At 49.2% G+C, this 16,748-nt stretch overlaps 1 protein-coding gene across 1 annotated transcript; it reads left to right on the plus strand.

Moving 5' to 3' along the window:
• The first annotated feature begins 428 nt into the window (after window positions 1-428).
• LOC109897425 (extensin-like) lies at window positions 429-13,777 on the plus strand. The gene is made up of 3 exons (XM_031813735.1): window positions 429-438; window positions 635-1,720; window positions 12,558-13,777. Exons 1-3 carry the CDS (start codon window positions 429-431, stop codon window positions 13,775-13,777), a joined length of 2,316 nt encoding a protein of 771 aa, XP_031669595.1.
• Window positions 13,778-16,748: the final 2,971 nt, after the last annotated feature.

Here is a 16,748-nt window from a genome sequence, read left to right on the forward strand (position 1 = left end):
GAAGAAAAGAATCCTATGACATGTTTTAAAGGCATTGAAAGGACTATAAAGACAAAGGCCATTGTGGCTTGGGAGCAAGCATTAAAAACACATGCAAGTGCTGGAGTCCTAAGATATAGCCAATTCTTAAAAAGGATACTTGTTGGAGCTTTTTCACAGTGAGCCAGCTCTAAAATAGCCTCTATTTGGGATCCACATAAATATGCATTGTTCGAGTGACACAAAGTGTTGGAAGCTTTTGTTGAACAACTTTGGTTTGTGACTGTCTTTAGACAGAGCTCTCCACAGGGATCGTTACGGAATCCATGTTAGGAAGTCGGTCAGTTTTCATTCGAACTTCAGTTGAGGGATTTCCTAAAATGGATAGCATTTGGCTATGCAGTCAGCTTTTCATGTCTTGTTGATCAGTTCTTCTCTCCCTTGAGACGATGCAGTTCGGTAATTGCCTGAGGATTACAATAATCTGTGTACGGGAGCGTAACCTCCCCAGAGCCTTTGTGTCTCAGCACGAGATAAATCCCAGTACAATGAAGCTATTTTGTTTCACAACGTGAACTGGTCATTAGCATCATCTACAACAGTGACTCCCCCCAGTACCCTTTCCCAACCCTGCCTCAGACCGTATCACCCCCAGTACCCTTTCCCAACCCTGCCTCAGACCGTATCACCTACAGCTGCCTATCCCAACCTGCCTCAGACCGTATCACCCCCAGTACCCTTTCCCAACCCTGCCTCAGACCGTATCACCTACAGCTGCCTATCCCAACCCTGCCTCAGACCGTATCACCTACAGCTGCCTATCCCAACCTGCCTCAGACCGTATCACCTACAGCCACTTATCCCAACCTGCCTCAGACCGTATCACCTACAGCTGCCTATCCCAACCTGCCTCAGACCGTATCACCTACAGCTGCCTATCCCAACCTGCCTCAGACCGTATCACCCCCAGCTGCTTGTCCCAACCTGCCTCAGACCGTATCACCCCCAGCTGCTTATCCCAACCTGCCTCAGACCGTATCACCCCCAGCTGCTTGTCCCAACCTGCCTCAGACCGTATCACCCCCAGCCACTTATCCCAACCTGCCTCAGACCGTATCACCTACAGCTGCCTATCCCAACCCTGCCTCAGACCGTATCACCCCCAGCCACTTATCTCAACCTGCCTCAGACCGTATCACCTACAGCTGCCTATCCCAACCTGCCTCAGACCGTATCACCTACAGCTGCCTATCCCAACCCTGCCTCAGACCGTATCACCCCCAGCTGCCTATCCCAACCCTGCCTCAGACCGTATCACCTACAGCTGCCTATCCCAACCTGCCTCAGACCGTATCACCTACAGCTGCCTATCCCAACCTGCCTCAGACCGTATCACCTACAGCTGCCTATCCCAACCTGCCTCAGACCGTATCACCTACAGCTGCCTATCCCAACCTGCCTCAGACCGTATCACCTACAGCTGCCTATCCCAACCTGCCTCAGACCGTATCACCTACAGCTGCCTATCCCAACCTGCCTCAGACCGTATCACCTACAGCTGCCTATCCCAACCCTGCCTCAGACCGTATCACCTACAGCTGCCTATCCCAACCTGCCTCAGACCGTATCACCTACAGCTGCCTATCCCAACCTGCCTCAGACCGTATCACCTACAGCCACTTATCCCAACCTGCCTCAGACCGTATCACCTACAGCTGCCTATCCCAACCTGCCTCAGACCGTATCACCTACAGCTGCCTATCCCAACCCTGCCTCAGACCGTATCACCTACAGCTGCCTATCCCAACCTGCCTCAGACCATATCACCCCCAGCCACTTATCCCAACCTGCATCAGACCGTATCACCCCCATCCCCCTGCCTCATAGGTTCTCACCACTGTTTCAGTTACCATGGTTACAGCCAAGTCTCCTGGTGTTTGGGGTCAGAAGGACTATCCCTAATGACTGGTCAAGTTCCAGGTTACATGGTCCCATTGCACAACTAGTTAGTCCTACAGCATCAAAGCAGATTGCCATCAACAATGTATACAGTCGCTTGATTTAATATCTCTATAGCATCCATAGTCTTTTTTATATTTTATATTTTTGTGTCCATATTTGGACATCCTCAGTCTCAGCACAACTTGTTCATTATCTATTGGTCCCAAAGCTTTATGACACAGTCAGAATGGGGTCACTGTGGCTCCCTGCATGGCCATAGTTAACCAGGCCTTATTGCCCTGGGCTTAGCCTGGAGAGGTGCTTCCCTTCCCACCGTCCAGCCAGCCCATCATCCCAGCGAATGTGGCCAGGGTCGTGGCCCCGGGGGCTGGACACTGGGCCCAGTCGGGGCCCCCTGCCTGGTAAACCTGGTAAAGACATTAAGCATTAAACAGACACTTCTGCTCACCGTCTGGTGACATAGGGTAAATGGGAGGACATGGGGCCGAAGAGAGGAACCATCGGGTCCCCAGGCCTTGAAATGATCATCGGGTTAATCTCTGCCCAGCTTGACTTTAATAGGATTTGGGGGGAGTGAAACCCCTTCAGCAGGATTTACAGGGATGAGAGCGTACCTGCTTAACTAGAGAAGAGGAGCCTGTCCTGAGCCATTGATCCTGCTGAGAACAGTTCCCAGTAAAAAGGACTGGAGGACGTCATTATGAAATCAACATCATAAAGCTGTTGTATACTTGGAATATTTCATTGGTTTGACATACAGTATTCTATATAGAGATAACATTTAGACAATAATATGGAATCAATTATTTGCATGATCATTTGGACTGGATGTCTCCCATATCCCATGTCCCATATCCCATGTCCCATGTCCCATGTCCCATATCCCATGTCCAATATCCCATGACCCATGTCCCATGACACACGTCCAATATCCCATATCCCATATCCGATGTCCCATGTCCCATGTCCCATGACACATGTCCAATATCCCATATCCCATATCCCATGTCCCATGTCCCATGGCCCATGTCCCATGTCCCATGACACACGTCCAATATCCCATATCCCATATCCCATGTCCCATGTCCCATGGCCCATGTCCCATGTCCCATGACACACGTCCAATATCCCATATCCCATATCCGATGTCCCATGTCCCATGTCCCATGACACATGTCCAATATCCCATATCCCATATCCCATGTCCCATGTCCCATGTCCCATGTCCCATGTCCCATGACACACGTCCAATATCCCATATCCCATATCCCATGTCCCATGTCCCATGACACACGTCCAATATCCCATATCCCATATCCCATGTCCCATATCCCATGACCCATGTCCCATGACACACGTCCAATATCCCATATCCCATATCCCATATCCCATGACCCATGTCCCATGTCCCATGACACACGTCCCATATCCCATATCCCATGTCCCATGACCCATGTCCCATGTCCCATGACACATGTCCAATATCCCATATCCCATATCCCATATCCCATGTCCAATGTCCCATAAACAGGTCAGCATTTACAAAGTTGCGGCATTTACAAAGCCTGCATGTACTCAGAGCATGCGCAGACCAGCTGGCCGGTGTGTTTACGGACATATTCAATCAATCCCTATACCAGTCTGTTGTTCCCACATGCTTCAAGAGGGCCACCATTGTTCCTGTTCCCAAGAAAGCTAAGGTAACTGAGCTAAACGACTACCGCCCCGTAGCACTCACATCCGTCATCATGAAGTGCTTTGAGAGACTAGTCAAGGACCATATCACCTCCACCCTACCTGACACCCTAGACCCACTCCAATTTGCTTACCGCCCAAATAGGTCCACAGACGATGCAATCTCAACCACACTGCACACTGCCCTAACCCATCTGGACAAGAGGAATACCTATGTGAGAATGCTGTTCATCGACTACAGCTCGGCATTCAACACCATAGTACCCTCCAAGCTCGTCATCAAGCTCGAGACCCTGGGTCTCGACCCCGCCCTGTGCAACTGGGTACTGGACTTCCTGACAGGCCGCCCCCAGGTGGTGAGGGTAGGCAACAACATCTCCTCCCCGCTGATCCTCAACACTGGGGCCCCACAAGGGTGCGTTCTGAGCCCTCTCCTGTACTCCCTGTTCACCCACGACTGCGTGGCCACGCACGCCTCCAACTCAATCATCAAGTTTGCGGACGACACAACAGTGGTAGGTTTGATTACCAACAACGACGAGACGGCCTACAGGGAGGAGGTGAGGGCCCTCGGAGTGTGGTGTCAGGAAAATAACCTCACACTCAACGTCAACAAAACTAAGGAGATGATTGTGGACTTCAGGAAACAGCAGAGGGAACACCCCCCCATCCACATCGATGGAACAGTAGTGGAGAGGGTAGCAAGTTTTAAGTTCCTCGGCATACACATCACAGACAAACTGAATTGGTCCACTCACACAGACAGCATCGTGAAGAAGGTGCAGCAGCGCCTCTTCAACCTCAGGAGGCTGAAGAAATTCGGCTTGTCACCAAAAGCACTCACAAACTTCTACAGATGCACAATCGAGAGCATCCTGGCGGGCTGTATCACCGCCTTGTACGGCAACTGCACCGCCCTCAACCGTAAGGCTCTCCAGAGGGTAGTGAGGTCTGCACAACGCATCACCGGGGGCAAACTACCTGCCCTCCAGGACACCTACACCACCCGATGCTACAGGAAGGCCATAAAGATCATCAAGGACATCAACCACCCGAGCCAATGCCTGTTCACCCCGCTGTCATCCAGAAGGCGAGGTCAGTACAGGTGCATCAAAGCTTCTATCTCAAGGCCATCAGACTGTTAAACAGCCACCACTAACATTGAGTGGCTGCTGCCAACACACTGTCAATGACACTGACTCAACTCCAGCCACTTTAATAATGGGAATTGATGGGAAATGATGTAAATATATCACTAGCCACTTTAAACAATGCTACCTTATATAATGTTACTTACCCTACATTATTCATCTCATATGCATACGTATATACTGTACTCTATATCATCGACTGCATCCTTATGTAATACATGTATCACTAGCCACTTTAACTATGCCACTTTGTTTACATACTCATCTCATATGTATATACTGTACTCGATATCATCTACTGTATCTTGCCTATGCTGCTCTGTTCCATCACTCATTCATATATCCTTATGCACATATTCTTTATCCCCTTACACTGTGTATAAGACAGTAGTTTTTTGGAATTGTTAGTTAGATTACTTGTTTGTTATTACTGCATTGTCGGAACTAGAAGCACAAGCATTTCGCTACACTCGCATTAACATCTGCTAACCATGTGTATGTGACAAATAAAAAATTGATTTGATTTGAGGTACCTAAGTGATTACTGCCCCATAGCACTCACGTCGGTAGCCATGAAGTGCTTTGAAAGGCTGGTCATGGCTCACATCAACACCATCATCCTGGAAACCCTAGACCCACTCCAATTCGCAAACCGCCCCACCAGATCCACAGATGATACAATCTCAATCACACTCCACACTGCCCTTTCCCACATGGACAAAAGGAACACCTATGTGAGAATACTGTTCAATGACTACAGCTCAGCGTTCAACACCATAGTGCCCACGAAGCTCATCAGTAAGCTAAGGACCCTGGGACTAAACACCTCCCTCTGCAACTGGATCCTCGTCTTCCTAACGGGCTGTCCCCAGTTGGTAACCGTAGACAACAACACATCTGCCACGCTGGTCCTCAACACTGGGGACCTCAGGGGTGCATGCTTAGTCCCCCCTGTACTCCCTGTTCACTCATGACTGCGTGACCAAGCACAACTCCAACACCATCATTAAGTTTGCTGATGACGCAAAAGTGGTATGCCTGATCACCAACAACGATGAGACAGCCTATAGGGAGGAGGTTAGAGACCTTGCAGTGAGGTGACAGGACAACAACCTCTCCCTCAATGTAAGCAAGACAAAGGAACTGATCGTGGACAATAGGAAAAGGAGGGCCGAACAGGCCCCCATTAACATCGACGGGGCTGTAGTGGAGCTGTAGTGGAACTATCATGGTCCAAACACACCAAGACAGTCGTGAAGAGGGCATGACAACACCTTTCCCCCCTCAGGAGACTTATAACATTTAGCATGGGTCCCCAGATCCTCAAAAAGTTCTACAGCTGCACCATCGAGAGGATCCTGACCGGTTGCAACACCGCCTGGTATGGTAACTGCTCGGCATCTGACCGTTAGGCGCTACAGAGGGTAGTACGTACGGCCCAGTACATCACTGGGGCCAAGCTTCCTGCCATCCAGGACCTATATACTAAGCGGTGTCAGAGGAAGGCCCAAACAATTGTCAAAGACTCAAGTCACCAAAGTCATAGACTGTTCTCTCTGCTACCGCACGGCAAGCGGTACCATAGCTCCAAGTCTAGGACCCATGTCACATATCCCATGTTACCTTGTCCCATATTCCATGTTACCTTGTCCCATATCCCATGTTACCATGTCCCATGTAGCATATCCCGTTTCACGTGTCCCAATTTCCATGTCCCATGTCCCATGTCTCATGTCTCATGTCCCATATCCCATATCGCATATCGCATAACCCATGTCCCATATCTTATATTCCATGTTCCCTATTGTCACAAAGAACACATGTGGCAAATAACATTTGATTTGATTTTGATTTAATGTCCCATGTCACATGTCCCATAACCCTTGACCCATATCCCATGTTACGATGTCCCATATCCCATATCTCATGTCCCATTTCCCATGTCGTCACAATTAAAGTATAAAGGTTCATAAGTAGTTTATAAACCGTTACTGTAATCATTCATGTATTTATAGTTTGTACATCTAGCTATAGCCCACACACACACACACACACACACACACACACAAACACGCACGCACACACACCCACAAACACGCACGCACACACACACACATACACCCACACACCCACAAACACGCACGCACGCACACACACCCACAAACACGCACGCACACACACACACGCACGCACGCACACACACACACGCACGCACGCACGCGCACGCGCGCACACACACACACACACACACACACACACACATACATACCCAGTTGGCATGTTGAACCACTCACCTACAGTACGGTATGTCATGGCAGCTCTCATGCATTAGAGGCATCAGTCAAAGCTGATGGGTCCATGGAGCAGGACTCTCTCTGTGTGGTCTGAAATCCTGGCAGCTGACAGCAAGTTGGTGCCATGGCCAAGTGGAGGGACTATTTTCAGTCTTCTGACCTCATTTGGTCCTTATTCTACCAAACACATAATCTCCAGTGCAACATGAAACATGCAGTATATGAAGCATGCAGTATATGAACCTGCAGTATATGAGACATGCAGTATATGAAGCATGCAGTATATGTACATGCAGTATATGAGACATGCAGTATGAGACATGCAGTATATGAAACATGCAGTATATGTACATGCAGTATATGTACATGCAGTATATGAAACATGCAGTATATGAAGCATGCAGTATATGAAACATGCAGTATATGAAGCATGCAGTATATGAAACATGCAGTATATGAAGCATGCAGTATATGAAGCATGCAGTATATGAAACATGCAGTATATGAGACATGCAGTATATGAAGCATGCAGTATATGAAACATGCAGTATATGAAACATGCAGTATATGAAGCATGCAGTATATGAAACATACAGTATGAGACATGCAGAATGAGACATGCAGTATATGAAACATGCAGTATATGAGACATGCAGTATGAGACATGCAGAATGAGTAGTCGAGTCAAATGCAGAGACGTTCAGGTGAATGCGTGTGCATGCACTCACACACATGCACAGACACGTCATGTCTGATTACCAGTACATGCATTCTAAATAGTAACCATTGTGTACGTGAAATTTTGAAAAATAAGTATGCTTTGAATGAATGTTAGTCATTTTCGCAGGTACTCACTCGCGCTCATGCACACACATAAACACACACACACTGTACAACCTTACAAACCGACAATGCGTTTACATTTGACATTTTAGTCATTTAGCAGATACTTTTATTTATACAATCTATACACATGAGGGATTTGAGGGACATAACAAGTGCCTTGACAGTGCTGAACACTTGTCAGAGCATGTGGAGACATTTTCTTTTCCCTTTCTTTCCTTTGGAACAGTTTAGTCCCAGTGTTAGCCCAGCCTCTCCGCACTTCTCTCACACACACACCTGTTTAATTCACCATCTGAACATTGTCTTGTTCTGGTGCTGACACAGCCTTTCTGTCTTTCTGTCTGTCTTTCTGTCTGTCTGTCTGTCTGTCTGTCTGTCTGTCTGTCTGTCTGTCTGTCTGTCTGTCTGTCTGTCTGTCTGTCTGTCTGTCTTTCTGTCTGTCTGTCTTTCTGTTTTTCAGTCTTTCTTGTCAATAAACAAGCATCATAGCTGTTTTTCTATCACTAGATGAATAATATACAGTAGTCAGACATTAACCTTTGGCTTTAGATACAAAATTAGATTAACCAATTTGACTTGTCACTCAATGTCTGTTTGTTGACCTTAGCTAGACTATAGTGACAGGGAGAAATGTATGTTTTAAAAGCCTACTTTGCCCAAATTCAAGCCATTTCCTAATTTAGGGGTATTTATCTCTTGGCGTCAGCCAGGGACACTTAGGTATTGTGGAGCTGAGTTTGTCAAAATACATTCCCCCGTCTACTGCCAGTGGAGAGTGACAAGCGTATTTAATACACCCTGATTCGTCTACAGGGTGAACACTTAAAACCAAGGACTCCAGCAGCATTGGACAACGTCCAGAACATGTTGGAGATGCACTTCTACCGTCCCTGTTGGACTATAGTGTACATTCAAGTTAAGGGCACACGCACATTCATCAACGTTATGGTAGTTTAGCAAGATTTAGGTCTTGGGTTTGGAAGGGGGGGGTCATAGAGTCATTCACAGGTTAAATGTGAGGTAAAGTACAACAGTGATGTACAGTGATGTACAGTGAGAGGGTTAAAGATGGATTGTTCCACAGTTGTAGTCATACTAGGACTAAGACTAGGACTAGGACTAGCAGTAGGAGTCACACTGCCATGTTGGTGCTCTCCCACTTGTGTTCTTTAGACTCTCAGGCCATGCTAGATATCTCCTAGACCAGTACTAGACTCAGGTTAGATATCTCCTGTACTAGCACTAGGCTCAGGTTAGAAATCTCCTAGACTAGCACTAGACTCAGGTTAGATATCTCCTGGACTAGCACTAGACTCAGGTTAGATATCTCCCAGACTAGCACTAGGCTCAGGTTAGATATCTCCTGAACTAGCACTAGGCTCAGGTTAGATATCTCCTGGACTAGCACTAGGCTCAGGTTAGATATCTCCTAGACCAGCACTAGGCTCAGGTTAGATATCTGCTGGAACAGCACTAGGCTCAGGTTAGATATCTGCTGGAACAGCACTAGGCTCAGGTTAGATATCTCCTGGACTAGCACTAGGCTCAGGTTAGATATCTCCTAGACTAGCACTAGGCTCAGGTTAGATATCTCCTGGAACAGCACTAGGCTCAGGTAAGATATCTCCTAGACTAGCACTAGGCTCAGGTAAGATATCTCCTAGACTAGCACTAGGCTCAGGTTAGATATATCCTAAACTAGCACTAGGCTCAGGTTAGATATCTCCTAGACCAGCACTAGGCTCAGGTTAGATATCTCCTGGAACACCACTAGACTCAGGTAAGATATCTCCTAGACTAGCACTAGGCTCAGGTAAGATATCTCCTAGACTAGCACTAGGCTCAGGTTAGATATATCCTAAACTAGCACTAGACTCAGGTTAGATATCTCCCAGACAAGCACTAGGCTCAGGTTAGTTATCTCCTGAACTAGCACTAGGCTCAGGATAGATATCTCCTGGACTAGCACTAGGCTCAGGTTAGATATCTCCTAGACCAGCACTAGGCTCAGGTTAGATATCTGCTGGAACAGCACTAGGCTCAGGTTAGATATCTGCTGGAACAGCACTAGGCTCAGGTTAGATATCTCCTGGACTAGCACTAGGCTCAGGTTAGATATCTCCTAGACTAGCACTAGGCTCAGGTTAGATATCTCCTAGACCAGCACTAGGCTCAGGTTAGATATCTCCTGGAACAGCACTAGGCTCAGGTTAGATATCTCCTGGAACAGCATTAGGCTCAGGTTAGATATCACCTGGAACAGCACTAGGCTCAGGTTAGATATCTCCTGGAACAGCACTAGGATCAGGTTAGATATCTCCTGGAACAGCACTAGGCTCAGGTTAGAGGACACCAGAGCAAAGCCTGTGATATAGACCTCATAGCAATACTTTTTCTGTCCACCTACTGGGAGGTCATGGCATTACAGAAGAAGGAATGAGTGACTCCTCTTGCAGAGTTTTGCTTGTCTATATATTTGCATAGTAGACTTCTACTGCAGAGCTTGGATGGTCTACATGCACAGTACACAGTACAGTATGACCATACTAGAGACACATATTTCCTTCAGCTAACACAGACACACAAACAATTAGAAACTTGTTGGCACACATATAAGCCTTGCTGCAAACAGACTCATTCACAGACCCACACACACAGTTATTAATTCATACTGCACATCTCTCTCTCTCTCTCTCACTCCCTCTTTCTCTCTATATCTCTTTGTCTGTCTGTTTGTCTCTATCTCTCTCACCTTTTCTCTCTTTGTATATCTCACTATCTCCTCTCCTCCCTCTCCCTCTCTCTATGTCTGGCTATCCACCCTCTCCTCTCTACGTCTGGCTATCCACCCTCTCCTCTCTACGTCTGGCTATCCACCCTCTCCTCTCTACGTCTGGCTATCCACCCTCTCCTGTCTACGTCTGGCTATCCACCCTCTCCTCTCTACGTCTGGCTATCCACCCTCTCCTCTCTACGTCTGGCTATCCACCCTCTCCTCTCTACGTCTGGCTATCCACCCTCTCCTCTCTATGTCTGGCTATCCACCCTCTCCTCTCTATGTCTGGCTATCCACCCTCTCCTCTCTACGTCTGGCTATCCACCCTCTCCTCTCTACGTCTGGCTATCCACCCTCTCCTCTCTACGTCTGGCTATCCACCCTCTCCTCTCTACGTCTGGCTATCTACCCTCTCCTCTCTACGTCTGGCTATCCACCCTCTCCTCTCTACGTCTGGCTATCCACCCTCTCCTCTCTACGTCTGGCTATCCACCCTCTCCTCTCTATGTCTGGCTATCCACCCTCTCCTGTCTACGTCTGGCTATCCACCCTCTCCTCTCTACGTCTGGCTATCCACCCTCTCCTCTCTACGTCTGGCTATCCACCCTCTCCTCTCTACGTCTGGCTATCCACCCTCTCCTCTCTATGTCTGGCTATCCACCCTCTCCTCTCTATGTCTGGCTATCCACCCTCTCCTCTCTACGTCTGGCTATCCACCCTCTCCTCTCTACGTCTGGCTATCCACCCTCTCCTCTCTACGTCTGGCTATCCACCCTCTCCTCTCTACGTCTGGCTATCCACCCTCTCCTCTCTACGTCTGGTTATTCTCTCTCTCTCTCTGTCTGGTTATGCAACCCCCCCCTCTCCCTCTCTCTCTGTCTGGTTATCCACCATCCCGTCTCTCTGTCTGGTTATCCACCCTCCTCTCTCTGTGTCTGGGTATCCACCCTCCTCTCTGTGTGTCTGGTTATCCACTCTCCCCTCTCTGAGTCTGGTTATCCACCCTCCTCTCTCTCTGTCTGGTTATCCACCCTACTCTCTCTGTCTGGATATCCACCCTCCTCTCTCTGTGTCTGGTTATTTACCCTCCCATCTCTCTGTCTGGTTATCCACCCTACTCTCTCTGTGTCTGGTTATCCACCCTCCTCTCTGTGTGTATGGTTATCCACCCTACTCTCTCTGTCTGGATATCCACCCTCCTCTCTCTGTGTCTGGTTATCCACCCTCCTCTCTCTCTGTCTGGATATCCACCCTCCTCTCTCTGTGTCTGGTTATCCACCCTCCCCTCTCTCTGTCTGGTTATCCACCCTACTCTCTCTGTCTGGTTATCCACCCTCCTCTCTCTGTGTCTGGTTATCCACCCTACTCTCTCTGTCTGGATATCCACCCTCCTCTCTCTGTGTCTGGTTATCCACCCTCCCCTCTCTCTGTCTGGTTATCCACCCTACTCTCTCTGTCTGGTTATCCACCCTCCCCTCTCTCTCTCTCTCTCTCTGTCTTTTTATCCACCCCTGCGACTGTTTTTACAGTCTGTAGCTGCTAGTTAGTTCTCCTGTTTTTAAGAAATATCTGCTTGTCTGCATGTTTTCTCCTGTCTGCTTTGCTGCATGGATACTGGTTATTGCCCTATCATGGTCAAGTTGTTATTGGAAAAGAGAATGCGTTCTCAATGATTTACCTAGTTAAATAAAGGTTCAACTAGTTAAATGAAGGTTAAATAAAAATTGTATCCAAATCACTCTCTCTCTGTCCCTCTCTCTTTTTCTCCCTCTCTCTCTGTCTCTGTCCTGGCGCTGTCTTTGTATGGTCGTGCACATTCTCACCCCATTGGCTGTAAGCACATCATCCGTGCAGTCTGCCCACTGCCTGCACCAACCACTCCGCACCACCCCCACCTCCCATCCTACCCGCCTGGTAGCCTTGCCTGCACCAACCACTCCGCACCACCCCCACCTCCCATCCTACCCGCCTGGCAGCCTTGCCTGCACCAACCACTCCGCACCACCCCCACCTCCCATCCTACCCGCCTGGCAGCCTTTCCTGCACCAACCACTCCGCACCACCCCCACCTCCCATCCTACCCGCCTGGCAGCCTTGCCTGCACCAACCACTCCGCACCACCCCCACCTCCCATCCTACCCGCCTGGCAGCCTTGCCTGCACCAACCACTCCGCACCACCCCCACCTCCCATCCTACCCGCCTGGTAGCCTTGCCTGCACCAACCACTCCGCACCACCCCCACCTCCCATCCTACCCGCCTGGCAGCCTTGCCTGCACCAACCACTCCGCACCACCCCCACCTCCCATCCTACCCGCCTGGCAGCCTTGCCTGCACCAACCACTCCGCACCACCCCCACCTCCCATCCTACCCGCCTGGCAGCCTTGCCTGCTCCAACCACTCCGCACCACCCCCACCTCCCATCCTACCCACCTGGCAGCCTTGCCTGCACCAACCACTCCGCACCAACCCCACCTCCCATCCTACCCGCCTGGCAGCCTTGCCTGCACCAACCACTCCGCACCACCCCCACCTCCCATCCTACCCGCCTGGCAGCCTTGCCTGCACCAACCACTCCGCACCACCCTCACCTCCCATCCTACCCGCCTGGCAGCCTTGCCTGCACCAACCACTCCGCACCACCCCCACCTCCCATCCTACCCACCTGGCAGCCTTGCCTGCACCAACCACTCCGCACCACCCCCACCTCCCATCCTACCCGCCTGGCAGCCTTGCCTGCACCAACCACTCCGCACCACACCCACCTCCCATCCTACCCGCCTGGCAGCCTTGCCTGCACCAACCACTCCGCACCACCCCCACCTCCCATCCTACCCACCTGGCAGCCTTGCCTGCACCAACCACTCCGCACCACCCCCACCTCCCATCCTACCCGCCTGGCAGCCTTGCTTGCACCAACCACTCCGCACCACCCCCACCTCCCATCCTACCCGCCTGGCAGCCTTGCAGCCTTGCCTGCACCAACCACTTTGCCAGCCTCTCAGAGCCCGAATCACCTGCATTACAACACCTACAGGGGAAGAATACTCACTTCCTGGTTGAAGTTGGGCTAACTTAAGGGTCAATTTGGCTCAATTAAAGGGCCAATTTGGGTCAATTTAAGGGACAATTTGACTGACTGGTATTGATGTGTTGAAAAAGGCTTTGAAAAAAACATAAATACAACGTGAAATAGATATATTTGACATACTTTGAAGTTGTCCAATACCCTGAAAGGAATTGTTTAGCATTTATGATAATGTGATTATTATCATGTCTGATGTTTAGTGAAGTGTAGAGAAGACGGGGGAAGATAAGGGCAGAGCTGGTGTTTAATAGGGTTAGGTGTGAAGGGGGAGGATATCCCCTGCTGGGTCGGACTATGTATGGTGAAGCCATTAGAAAATGGACCTGTCACTGAGCCCCCCCCCCCCCCCCCCACACACACACACACTCCACACCCTCACCGTGTTTATGAGAGAGAATGAGAGACAGAGACAGAGAGACACAGAGACACAGGCAGAGACAGAGACTTAGAGAAACAGAGACAGAGACATAGTCAGAGAGACACAGAGACAGAGACACAGAGACAGAGACAGAGACAGAGACAGAGACAGAGACAGAGACAGAGACAGAGACAGAGACAGAGACAGAGACAGAGACAGAGACAGAGACAGAGACAGAGACAGAGTCAGAGAGACACAGAGACAGAGACACAGAGACGGAGAGACAGAGAGACAGAGAGACAGAGACAGAGAGACACAGAGAGACAGAGACAGAGAGACACAGAGACAGAGAGACACAGAGACAGAGACAGAGTGAGGGGGGAGGGAGGGAGAAATAGAGAGAGAGAGAGAGAGAGAGAGAGAGAGAGAGAGAGAGAGAGAGAGGCAGAGACAGAGTGAGGGGGCGAGGGAGTTAGAGAGAGAGAGAGAGAGAGAGAGAGAGGCAGAGACAGAGTGAGGGGGCGAGGGAGTTAGAGAGAGAGAGAGAGAGAGAGAGAGAGAAAGAGAGAGAGAGAATGTTTATTTCACTTTTGTTTATTATCTATTTCTCTTGCTTTGGCAATGTGTATATGTTTCACAGGCTAAAAAGCCCATTGAATTGAGATTGAGAGTGTGTGAGTGTGAACAAGACAGACAGACAGACAGACAGACAGACAGACAGACAGACAGACAGACAGACAGACAGACAGACAGACAGACAGACAGACAGACAGACAGACAGACAGACAGACAGACAGACAGAGAGAGAAGAGTTCCAAGCTGGTCCTGGGGCCCTGTTCACAAACACAAACAGACCCCACAGAGCCCCAGGACAGCAACACAATTAGACCTAACCACATCATGAGAAACAAAACGATAATTACTTGACACATTGGAAAGAATTAACAACAACAAAAAATTGTAAACTAGAATGATATTTGGCTCTGAACAGAGAATATACAGTGGCTGAATACCTGACCACTGTGACTGACTCAAATTTAAGGAAAGACTTGACTATGTACAGACTCAGTGGACATAGCCTTGCTATTGAGAAAGGCCACCGTAGGCAGACATGGCTCTCAAGAGAAGACAGGTTATGTGCACACTTCCCACAAAATTAGGTGGAAACTGAGCTGCACTTCCTAATCTCCTGCCAAATTTACAGTATGACCATACTAGAGATGCATATTTCTATTGGGTGAAATACAACAGTGTGCCATCACAGCAGCAAGATTTGTGACCTGTTGCCACAAGAAAAGGGCAACCAGTGAAGAACAAACACCATAGTCAATACAACCCATATTTATGTTTAATTAAATTCCCTTTTGAACTTGAACTATTTGCACATAATATGACATTTGTAATGTCTTTATTATTTTGGAACATTTGTGAGTGTAATCTTTATTGTTTATTTCACTTTTGTTTATTATCTAGTTCACTTGCTTTGGCAATGTTAACATATGTTTCCCATGCCAATAAAGCCCTTAAATTGAAATTGAATTTGAATTGAGAGACAGAGGTAGTGAGACACATTGACAGAGAGAGAGAGAGAGAGGCAGAGAGAGAGAGACAGAGAGGCAAAGAGAGACAGGGAGGCAGAGAGAGACAGAGAGGCAGAGAGAGACAGAGAGGCAGAGAGATGCAGAAAGAGACAGAGAGGCAGAGAGGAACAGCGAGGCAGAGATAGACAGAGAGGCAGAGAGGGGCAGAGCGAGACAGAGAGGCAGAGAGAGAGAGAGACAGAGGGGCACAGCGAGGCACAGAGAGGCAGAGAGAGAGAGGCAGAGAGATAGCGAGACAGAGCGGCAGAGAGGTAGAGAAAGACAGAGAGGCAGAGAGAGAGAGAGAGAGAGAGAGAGGCAGAGGGAGACAGAGGTGGAGAGACACATTGAGAGAGAGAGAGACAGAGAGGCAACGAGTGGCACAGAGAGGCAGAGAGCGACAGAGAGAGACTGAGAGGCAGAGAGAGACAGAGGCAGAGAGATACAAAAAGAGACAGAGGCAGAGAGGCAGAGAGAGAGAGAGACAGAGAGGCACAGAGGTAGAGAGACAGAGGGGCACAGCGAGGCACAGAGAGGCAGAGAGATACAGAAAGAGACAGAGAGGCAGAGAGGCAGAGAGACAGAGACAGGGAGGGAGAGAGGCACAGAGAGGCAGAGCTAGACAGAGAGGCAGAGAGAGACAGAGAGGCAGAGAGAGGGAGACAGAGGGGCACATTGAGAGAGAGACAGAGAGGCACAGAGAGGCAGAGAGAGAGAGGCAGAGAGAGATCGAGACAGAGAGGCAGAGCGGTAGAGAAAGACAGAGGCAGAGAGAGGCAGAGAGAGGGAGAGAGAGAGAGAGAGGCAGAGAGAGACAGAGAGAGACAGAGGTGGAGAGACACATTGAGAGAGAGAGAGACAGAGAGGCACAGTTGCACAGAGAGGCAGAGAGAGACAGAGAGAGAGACAGAGAGGCAGAGAGAGACAGAGAGGCAGAGAGACAGAGAAGCAGAGAGAGAGAGAGACAAAGGCAGAGAGACAGAGAGGCAGAGAGAGAAAGAGAGAGACAGAGAGAGCCA

This window comes from Oncorhynchus kisutch, unplaced genomic scaffold (genome assembly GCF_002021735.2).
Source record: "Oncorhynchus kisutch isolate 150728-3 unplaced genomic scaffold, Okis_V2 Okis06b-Okis10b_hom, whole genome shotgun sequence".
Lineage (NCBI taxonomy): Eukaryota > Metazoa > Chordata > Actinopteri > Salmoniformes > Salmonidae > Oncorhynchus > Oncorhynchus kisutch.

Coding starts and splice junctions, on each gene's coding strand:
- LOC109897425 (XM_031813735.1), top strand. Junction 1,721..12,557: donor ATCCCAACCTGCCTCAGACC/GTATCACCTACA, acceptor TCATCCGTGCAG/TCTGCCCACTGCCTGCACCA.